The sequence below is a fragment of the Haemorhous mexicanus genome, chromosome 16 (assembly GCF_027477595.1).
Source record: "Haemorhous mexicanus isolate bHaeMex1 chromosome 16, bHaeMex1.pri, whole genome shotgun sequence".
Taxonomy (NCBI): Eukaryota; Metazoa; Chordata; class Aves; order Passeriformes; family Fringillidae; genus Haemorhous; species Haemorhous mexicanus.
In genome coordinates this window covers 4,662,678-4,672,569 of record NC_082356.1, presented here as the reverse complement: position 1 = coordinate 4,672,569, position 9,892 = coordinate 4,662,678, and the positions used below count along the sequence as shown (strand labels likewise).

The 9,892-nt window shown below is 58.2% G+C and overlaps 2 protein-coding genes across 2 annotated transcripts; both read left to right on the top strand.

The window, feature by feature from the left end:
- The first annotated feature begins 1,117 nt into the window (after positions 1 to 1,117).
- On the top strand, positions 1,118 to 2,064 carry LOC132334593 (olfactory receptor 14J1-like). The gene has a single exon (XM_059860700.1). The coding sequence runs from the start codon at positions 1,132 to 1,134 to the stop codon at positions 2,062 to 2,064; it is 933 nt and encodes a 310-aa protein (XP_059716683.1). The 5' UTR covers positions 1,118 to 1,131.
- A 4,964-nt stretch (positions 2,065 to 7,028) lies between these two features.
- On the top strand, positions 7,029 to 9,579 carry LOC132334592 (serine/threonine-protein kinase pim-1-like; the record flags this gene model as incomplete). The annotated part of the gene is made up of 5 exons (XM_059860699.1): positions 7,029 to 7,622; positions 7,739 to 7,789; positions 7,994 to 8,360; positions 9,003 to 9,182; positions 9,431 to 9,579. Coding segments are annotated over 5 exons (1,299 nt in total), but the record flags the coding sequence as incomplete, so codon positions are not given.
- Positions 9,580 to 9,892: the final 313 nt, after the last annotated feature.

The window sequence follows — 9,892 nt, the reverse complement described above, 5'->3', positions numbered from 1 at the left end:
GCTCAGCTCTGCAGAGCCCCTGGAGCAGCCAGAGCCCAGGGAAGGAAGGACAAGCCCCTGATCAGTCTCTGTGTCCCTCCTGCCCTGGCAAGGGCACTGTGACATTTCACTGCCATGCCCAGGTGCCTGTGCTGTCCTTGTTGCCACCATTGGGTTTTCTGAGGCAGTGTAAGGGTTTGGGGCTGGCAGGTGCCCGTCCAGGCAGGGACCCTTTGGATCCTGCTGTGGAGATGTGTCAGTGAGAGCAGAGTGCCCAGGTGCCCTCAGGGGTCATTCAGCTGATTCCCTGGATGTCCTGCAGGGCTGCAGGGTGCCCTCCAGAAAGGCACAGCTCTCCTGGGCTGTCTCTGGGCTGCCTGGGATCCCCATGGAGGAGACAGCTCAGTGGCAGGGCCAGGGAAATGCTGCTGGGCAGCTGCACCTGGGCACTGCATGGATGCCTCTGTGCACCAGCCTGGCAGGAGACAGATGAGATCCTAATGGGGCACCCTGAGAGAAGGGGAGGGCTCTGTCCATCTGCTCTCTGCCCCCAGAGCCCTCTGCCCTCAGCACTGCCCTGTTTGTCTGTAGGGGAAATCCCCTGGGTGCCCCTCCTTCAGCTCGAAGCTGCCAGCAAGGGGCAGCTGAGAACAGCCCTGCTGGGCAGAGCTGCTCTCTTGTCCCTGCACTGAGAGACCATCCCAGTGCCTCTCAGCCCCACACGGTTTCACCTGCAGTGCTTTAGAAATGTCAGGGATTTCAGACACCCACAACCACTCCTAACTGTGGCAGGTGCAGCTGGATGAACAAATTCAAGGAATTCCATCAGCTCAGTTCTTCAGATGGGCAAAGAGCGAACAGCAGAGCTGAACACTTATTTGGTATCTCACAAGTCCATTTAATTGGAGATCATTCTCAGCTGCCTCTCCCTGCACAAGAAGAAGGAATCCTCTGGAGCCCATTTGTGTGAGTCCCTGCTCTCAAGGCCTGCAAAACCAGAGCACAGGTGAGGGGAATGCAGAGAAGTGTTCCTAAAAGAGAGACCCTGAATGTTGAATTGCTATGGGATATGCAATATATCTTGCTCTAAGACTGTCTCAGCTCTGTCCTGCCTTTTCCTTCTCAGGAGAAAATAATTTCCTGAGGCCACAAATGTCCAACAGCAGCTCCATCAGCCACTTCCTCCTGCTGGCACTGGCAGACACGCGGCAGCTGCAGCTCCTGCACTTCTGCCTCTTGCTGGCCATCTCCCTGGCTGCCCTCCTGGGCAACGGCCTCATCATCAGCGCCGTAGCCTGCGGCCACCACCTGCACACGCCCATGTTCTTCTTCCTGCTCAACCTGGCCCTCAGTGACCTGGGCTCCATCTGCACCACTGTCCCCAAAGCCATGCACAATTCCCTCTGGGACACCAGGACCATCTCCTACTCAGGATGTGCTGCACAGGTTTTCTTCTTTCTTTTCTTTATCTCAGCAGAGTTTTCCCTCCTGACCATCATGTGCTACGACCGCTACGTGTCCATCTGCAAACCCCTGCACTACGGGACCCTCCTGGGCAGCAGAGCTTGTGCCCACATGGCAGCAGCTGCCTGGGCCAGTGCCTTTCTCACTGCTCTGCTGCACACAGCCAATACATTTTCCCTGCCACTGTGCCAGGGTAATGCCCTGGGCCAGTTCTTGTGTGAAATCCCACACATCCTCAAGCTCTCCTGCTCACACTCCAAACTCAGGGAACATGGAATTATTGTAGTTGTTGCCTCTTTAGCATTTGGTTGTTTTGTGTTCATTATTTTCTCCTATGTGCAGATCTTCAGGGCTGTGCTGAGGATCCTCTCTGAGCAGGGACGGCACAAAGCCTTTTCCACCTGCCTCCCTCACCTGGCTGTGGTCTCCCTGTTCCTCAGCACTATCATGTTTGCTCACCTGAAGCCCCTCTCCATCTCCTCCCCATCCCTGGATCTGGCCCTGTCAGTTCTCTATTCCGTGGTTCCTCAAGTACTGAACCCCCTCATCTACAGCCTGAGGAACCAGGAGCTGAAGGCTTCGCTGTTAAGACTAATCACTGAACAATTTCAGCCTCATTGAATTGGTTGCCAATTTCTGCTAGTCATGTGTAATAAAAGTAATCTTTGATAGTTCTGCTTGTTTAGTTATTTATTTTCCTGTGTTTCAGCTTCTATTATTGTCCCTAAACCTGGGCAAATATTTGTTCCATTTCTCATTTTGTTTCTCTCAAAATATCCTGTGTCCCCAGACTTTGTCAATGAAGAGCTGTCCTCTTAGTGGCTATAAATGAACTAAAAGATTTCCCAGCCAAGTTTTCACCAGAGATGCCCTTTTGTTGCCTTCTCTGGAGCTGAAGCAGCAATGTCTGTGTGCAGAGCTGGGGGCAGATCAGTGCTGGCACAGCAGCTGTGCCCAGCAGCAGCAGCACTTGGTGTTGCCAGTGCTGCTCCCGTGGCCCTGCCCCGCTGCCCTGGTGGCCCTGGTGTTGCTGTAGGGCCTGAGTGCTCTCGGGGCCGGGCACAGCCCTGGGGGTGGCAGTGCCAGGGCTGCAGCAGGGACAGGCCATGGGCACTGCTGGGGCAGCGCTGACAGCTCAGGCCAGGCCCTGGGGGCTCCAGGCTCCTTGCCCAGGCTCTCTCAAGAAAACGCCCAGGCCAATGCACAGCACAGAAAAGCCCTGTGAGCAGCCCCAGGGTGGCCGTGGGCAGGCTGGGGGCAAACAGCATGGCTGAGGCCCTGCAAGGGCCCTGGGGGAGATGGGAAGGAGCAGCAGAGCAGGGGCTGATCCATCCCCAGTGCTCTGGACAGGCCAGGGCAGCATCCCAGAGCATCCTCATGGAGCTGCCAACAACATCCCCCCTCTGCAGCCCTGGCCTCTCCCCCAGCTCACACAGGTGCCCCATCCTTGCAGGCACAGACACGGCAGCACTGCCTCAGCAGCCCCTGTTTGCATTGCACAGCGCAGGGGGAGCACCCCTATGCTGTTGGTGTGGGGACATGAACCTGAGGGAGCACAAATGCCATCAGCCCCTGGGGCCAGGAAGGGCTGGGGGACACCAGGGAAACCCCTCAGCTTTGTCCTGGCTTTTGCACTCAGCCAGAAAGTTTGTTCCCATCAGCTGGGAGTTCCCTGTCCCACTGCAGATGCTGTTGCTCAGAGCCAGGGCTGCCTGGCAGCCACCCCCAAACTGCCCTGAGTATTTCCTTGGCTTCACCTTTGCTTTCCTTACTCTTCCTGCTACAAATTTCTTCTCATTGCCCACCCCTGTTCCCTCCCCTGCAAACAGCCCATCCCTTTTTGCCCTTCCCTCTCTGGCCCCACTCCCCATTGCAGTTCCTGACTTGGCACCATGGGAACGTCCCTTGGGGAGCAGGATCATCCCACAAGTGCTGCAGGAATTGTCTGTCAGCTCCTGCAGTGCCTCCTGCTGCTCCCTTGCCAGAGGCACCACAGGCCAGGGGGGCAGATCTGGGCTGCTGTGTCTGGCTCTGGGGCTCCCTGTTCTGGGCAATGAGGAGGAGCTGCAGAGGCTCTGCAGGACTGACAGGATGGGCTTTGGGCCTGGCAGGAGAAGCTGAGGGACCTGGGCTGCTGGAGCTTCTGAAGAGGAGGCCCAGGGCTCATCCTGCAACTGCTCCAAGGGTGGTTTCAGAGAATCCCAGAATCAGCAAGGGTGGAACAGGCCATGGAGATCATCAGGCCTAAGCTGTGCCCTGACACCGCCTTGTCTCCCTGAGCCTCCTCTTCTCCAGGATAAACAACCCCAGCTCCCTCAGCCACTCCTCACAGGACTTGTGCTCCAGACCCCTCCCCAGCCTTGTTGCCCTTCTCTGGACACGCTCCAGCCCCTCCATGTCCTTCCTAAATTGGGGGCCCAGAACTGGACACAGCACTCGAGGCGCTGCCCAAGCAGTGCTGAGCACAGGGGAAGAATCACTGCCCTGCTCCTGCTGGCCACACCATTCCTGAGCCAGGCCAGGAGCCATTGGCCTTCTGGGCCACCTGGGCACACTGCTGCCTCATGTCCAGCCTGCTGTCCATCAGTCCCTGCAGGTCCCTTTCTGACCACCTGCTGTCCAGCCACTCTGTCCCCAGCCTGTAGAGTGGGAGGGAGGAAGGGAGGAAGGAAGGAAGGAAAAGAGGAAGGGGGTCCAGATCCAGTCCTTCCTGAAATGTGATGTTTGCTGGCACTGCCAGTTCCCTGATCTGGATATTTCCCTATTCTGGCACAGCCCAATTGCAGCAATGTGCTGGCACAGGAATCAGAATTCCTGGTACTTGTACGTACTATATAAACCTTCTTGTAAACCTCCTTGTAGACATACTATATAAACCTTCTGTCAAACCTTAAAAATTCTCTACAAATTCATGTCCAGCATTACTGGGTCTGGCACCGCTCAGATCTGGTGTTTGCTGGCACCGCCAGTGCTCAGATCCAGCAGTTTCCCAGTGGCAGCACAGCCCAAGTCCAGCAGGTTGCTGGCACAGAAAGCCAAAACCCAGCAATTTTCTGGTGTCAGCACCGGCACTGCCCAGATCTGCTGTTAGTTGGCACTGCCAGTGCCTATATCTGGCAATTTCCCAGTGCTGGAACAACCCAAATGCAGCAATTTTCTGGCAAAGAAAGCCAAAACCTTGCAGCTTCCTGGTGCAGCCACCAGCACGGCCCAGATCTGCTGTTGGCTGCCACTGCCTGTGCCCAGATCCGGACATTTCCTGGTTCCAGCACAGCCCAAGTGCAGCAAGTTTTTGGAAGAGAAAGATAAAACACAGCAATTTCCCGGTGCCAGGACTGCCACTGCCCAGATCTGGGGTTTCCCAGCACTGCCAGTACCCAGATCCAGAGATTTCTGGGTGCCAGCACAGCCCAAGTGCAGCAATTTGCTGGCGCAGAAAGCCAAAACCAAGCAAATACCTGGTACCTACAGCAACCCGATCTCATGTTTGCTGACACTGCTAGTGTCCCAATCAGGAATATTTCAGATGCCTGTACAGTGTAATTCCAGCAGTTTGCTGGCACAGAAAGGTAACATTTGGCAATTTCCCAGTGGGGGCACAATCCCCACCCAGATCTGGTGTGCGTTGGCACTGCCAGTGCCCAGATCTGGCAATTTCCCAGTGCCAGCACAACCCAAATGCAGCAATTTTCTGGCAAAGAAAGCCAAAACCTGGCACACTGGTGTGTGTTTGGGCTGGTTTAAAAGAAGAAGGAGGCCTCAGCTTAAGGCCGTGGGAAAACCCTCTTTAGTTATGCTGAGCAGGAGCTCCTGCCCATATTCCTCTTGTACAGTTATGCAGACTGTTACCAGAAAGTTCGGAGTTCTCTTTGCTACCATTGGTTACTTTTTACTGCAAAAATTATAATATTCTTAATCGTTCCTTCCTCTTGGATCCTTCCCTCAGACCCTACCTTAACCCCTCCCCATAAATAAATGTATAAATATCCCTGCTAGACCCTGGACCCAGGCTTTTTTCTGCTTCACTCTCTGTACTGTGCAAGTCATCCTGTTTGTTGTGTTTGCCTTCATTAAAGTTCTGTTTCCAGACACCCAGATGAAAGCAGTCTCTCTCTGTAAAGGGCCAGAGCTGGTTCTCAGGGCAACCACTGGTCAAGGGTCTGGACTGGTGTTTGCTGGCACCACCAGTGCCCAGATCTGGAAATTTCCCTGTTCTAGCACCAACAGTGTCCAGCAATTTGCTGGCAAAGAAAGCTGAAACCTGGCAATTTCCCCTTGCCAGCACTGCCCAATCTGGTGTTTGCTGCCAGCAGGACTCCAGGAAGGAAGGAAGGAAGGAAAGAAGGAAGGAAAGGGTCCAGATCCAGTCCTTCCTGGAGTCTGGAGCCTGGAATGGGATGCTTGCTGGCACTGCCAGTGCCCAGATCTAGAAATTTCCTTATTCTGGCACAGCCCAAGTGCAGCAATTTGCTGGTACAGAAATCCAAAACCCGGCAACTTCCTGCAACTGGCTCTGGGACCTCCCACATCTTGTGTTAGCTGCACCAGTACCCCGATTTGGAAATTTCCCAATGCCAGCAGAGCCCAAATCCAGCAGATTTCTGCCACTGGCAACGACACGTCCCAGATCTGGTGTTTGCTGGCAGCGCCAGCGCCCAGATCTGAAAACTTCCTGGTGCTGGCACAGCTCAAGTCCAGTGATTTTCTGGCACAGAAAGACAAAATTTGGAAATTTCCAGGTTCTGGCTCCAGCAACATCAAGATCTGGTGCTGCACACACAGTGCAGTGTGGAAAGCCAAGAGAAGCGGCAGCTGGTGGCTGCAGAAGTTCAACCTTGTTCTCCACAAGAGGTTCTTGAAAAGAACAGACAGGAGAAGATTCCTGGAAAACTGAAACAGCTTTCCAGAAGTGACATGAAAACAGAAGCCACAATCCAGGACGTTTTCCTGTATTTATTTCTATGCTCCCCTTCTCCATGTTGCACTGCTTCTCCATCCCAGTAATTGTAGATGCACCTCACCTACAAGACTGGTGACTTAGCAAGTTTTAGGCACTCTAAAATACCATGAGCCACACACACTTTTCCTTGTCCTGTTTTTACTGGAAAGCAACACTGGAGATGGAAGTGCAGTGCTGGGGTCAGGTAAGAATCCTACACCAAGGGAAGGTGTCCCGACAGTGTTTGACCCTCAGCAAGGACAATGCACAGCAGCAAGCGAGGGGATTGCTCTGCCAGCGTGCAGGAGTCAGGGCTCTGCATCTGGGCTCAACACTGCAAAGTTCCCGTGTTCGGACAGACGAAGGGGCTGTCCCCGGGGCGCGCGGGGCTCGGCCGCGGGGCTCGTGGGGCGAACGGGGAACGGACACGGGGACGAACGGCCCCGGGGCTTCAGTTGAAGCGGCGGCAGCGGCGGCAGCGACAGCGGCGGCACTAGCAGCGGCAGCAAAAAAACAGAGAAGCCTCTACACTTTTTTTCTCTTTTTCTTTCTCTTTTTCTTTCTCTCCCTTTCCCGCTGTCGGGCACTCTTCTCTCGGGGCCCGTTTCCCGGCGTTCCTCTCCTCCCCCCGCCTCCCTCTCTCCCCTTGCCGGGCCCGGCCATGCCCCCGGCCCGCCCCCGGCCCCGGGCGGGGCTGCCCCTGCCCCGTCCCCGTCCCCGTCCCCGGGCGTCCCGCCGCGGTCTCGCCTCCGCCCGGCTCTGGCCGTACTGGCGGTGGCGCTGCTGGGCGGGCATCAGTGCCTGGGGCTCGGGCGGCATCGCCTCCCTTTGTCTCCGCCTGGCCCGAGCCCGGCCCCGGACCCAACGCCGGGCCCGACGCAGGGTCCATCCCCGACCCCGACCCCTCCCGGGGCCCGCGGAGGACACAAGCGGCGCGGCCGCTCCCGCCGCCTCCGCTGCGGTTTCCCCGGCCCGAGCTCCGCCGCTCGGCAGCGCGGCCGCCGGCCCCGAGCCTCCCGTGTGGCGTTCCCAAGAGCGAACGCCCGGGGATGGCCGGCCCGGGGCGGGTGAGGGGCGCTCGGGGGCCGTTGCCGGCCCCGGGCCGAGCGCTGACAGCCGCGTCCCGCCCGCAGGGAAGGCGCAGGAGGCCCTGCAGGAGCGGTACCGGCTGGGTTCGCTGCTGGGGCGCGGCGGCTTCGGCAGCGTCTTCGCGGCCACGCGGCTCTCGGACGGCGCCCCGGTGAGCGGCGGGGCCGGCGGCGGGCGCAGGAGGAGGGGGCGGAGGAGGAGGAGGATGGGGCTGTGCCTGGGCAGGGCGGGCGGCGAGCTCAGCCCGCTCTTCCTCTTGGCTTGCAGGTGGCCATCAAAAGGGTGCCACGGAAGCGCGTCCGGCACTGGGGCGAGCTGGTGAGTGAGCGGGGCCAGCGGGAGCAGCCGGGGCTGCCGGGCGGGGATGAGCCGAGGTCCGGCAGGGTGGAAGCTGCCAGGACGCCTCGAGGGAGAGCGGGCGTGGGGCCAGCGCAGGGCACAGAGCATCCCGGGCTGGGTGAGGGCTTCCCCAGGCCTGGCACGGCATCGGCTCCCACTGACGGCATCGTGCTCCTCCCGCAGCCTGACGGCACCAGAGCACCGCTGGAGATCGTGCTCCTGGACAAGGTGTCCACCAGCTTCCCCGGTGTGGTGCAGCTGCTGGAGTGGCTTGAGCTCCCCAACAAAATTGTGATGGTGCTGGAGCGGCCAGAGCGGTGTCAGGACCTGCAGCATTTCATTCGGGCACGGCGGTTCCTGCCCGAGGAGGTGGCGCGGGAGCTGTTCCGCCAGGTGCTGGAGGCCGTGCGGCACTGCACCAGCTGCGGGGTCCTGCACAGGGACATCAAACCAGAGAACATCCTGGTTGACCTGGCCACCGGGCAGGCCAAATTGATTGACTTTGGCTGTGGCACCTACCTGCAGGACACAGCCTACACGCACTTTGCAGGTGAGCCTCCACAGGGGTGTGCTCCTGGTGCTGGCATCTCATGGCCCAGCATCTCCCAGGCCAAGCTGGCTGTGGCAGCGGGGATTCTCCCTTTTGCTGCCAGTCAGGGGACTGAGTGTTCAGCTGAGTTGCTTCGGAGGGGGGCTGGGTGGGGAGCCATCTTCCAGCCCTGCTGGCAGCCTTTGCCAGCCACTCTGCCCAGGACGGGGTCTGGGCTGGGGCAGCCAGCCCGACAAAAACCCCCGTGGGTGGGGGTAGCAGAGAGGGGTGGCCAGAACCTGTGCCCCAGCCAGTTTGTTGTGCAGGCGAGAGGAAGGGCTTAGACTGCTCCACTCGCCCTGTTTGCCTTGGCTTCATAATATTTTAGGGGCAATGCAAGCAGGGAGGATAAGGGAATGTTTTTTCCCCAGCACGGAGGGGTTTTCCCTTTGCATATCAGGGTCACACCTAGCCAGGGCTGCCCTCTTCCAACACCAGTGGCTTCTTTTGCAGCCCTGAGTTTGTGCACAAGTCCCAGGTGCTGGCGAGAGGGCAGTGGTCACCCTGTGTGCCACTGATGCAGCCCCCGCACGCTCAGGGATGCTGGGGCCAGGCTGTGGGAGCAGCAGCATCCCCCTGCTGAACTCCATCTGTATTCCATAGGAACACCGTCATACAGCCCCCCGGAATGGAACCACTATGGCTGGTACTATGGCAGGCCAGCTACCATCTGGTCCCTGGGCATCCTGCTGCACCAGATGGTCTGCGGGGAGCACCCTTTCAGGACGGGCTGGAACATCTGCTGGGGCCATCAGCTCCTGCTGCCACAAGGGCTCTCTCAAGGTGGATCCTCTTCTCTGGGCATGGGGGGAATACCAGTGCTGGGAGCCAGCAGCGGACTCGTGAGCATCCCGCTCTGGCAGCTGCTGAGGAGGTGACACGTGTCCTGCTCTCCTCCAGAACAGGGAATTGATGGGAAAGTTGAGGCCCAGCTCTGAGCGCATCCAGAATGGCCTGGGCATAGGAATAGTGGGGCAAAGCCAACAGGAGCCTTCTCCGGCTGAGCGGCAGTTTCTGCTTTCTCTCCCCAGAGTGCAAAGATCTGATCAGGCGGTGTTTAGCCGTGCACTTCTTGGACAGACCCACATTAGAAGACCTGTTCTGTGATCCTTGGGTGCAGGATATTCCTCTGCCATAGAAGAAGGGAGAGAGTCCCAGGCACACTTTGATCCCGGGCCCTGGTAAGTTCCAGCTCCACACACACCTTGGCAGTCAGAAGCAAAGGAACCCAGACCTTTTTGTGCTTCCTGTGTCACTGCCCAGGTGTCATGGGATGGGAACACGCAGCCCTTGTGCTGGAGCTGAGCTGCTCTGCCCAGCACTGGTGGCCGCCATCCAGGCTGGTTTTGCTTGTCCTGGTTCCCTGACAGCTGGGGCCTTGGGCAGAGCCCTGAGAGCCTGGTCTCACCCCAGGGAAGGAGAAGGAGCCCCTGGAGAAGCTGTACCAGGTGGGACTGCTGCTGCTGGAGACAGCGAGGATGACATCAAGGATG

Excerpts from the sequence above, each read along its gene's own strand:
- LOC132334593 (XM_059860700.1), top strand. The coding sequence starts at position 1,132 with ATGTCCAACAGCAGCTCCATCAGCCACTTCCTCCTGCTGGCACTGGCA.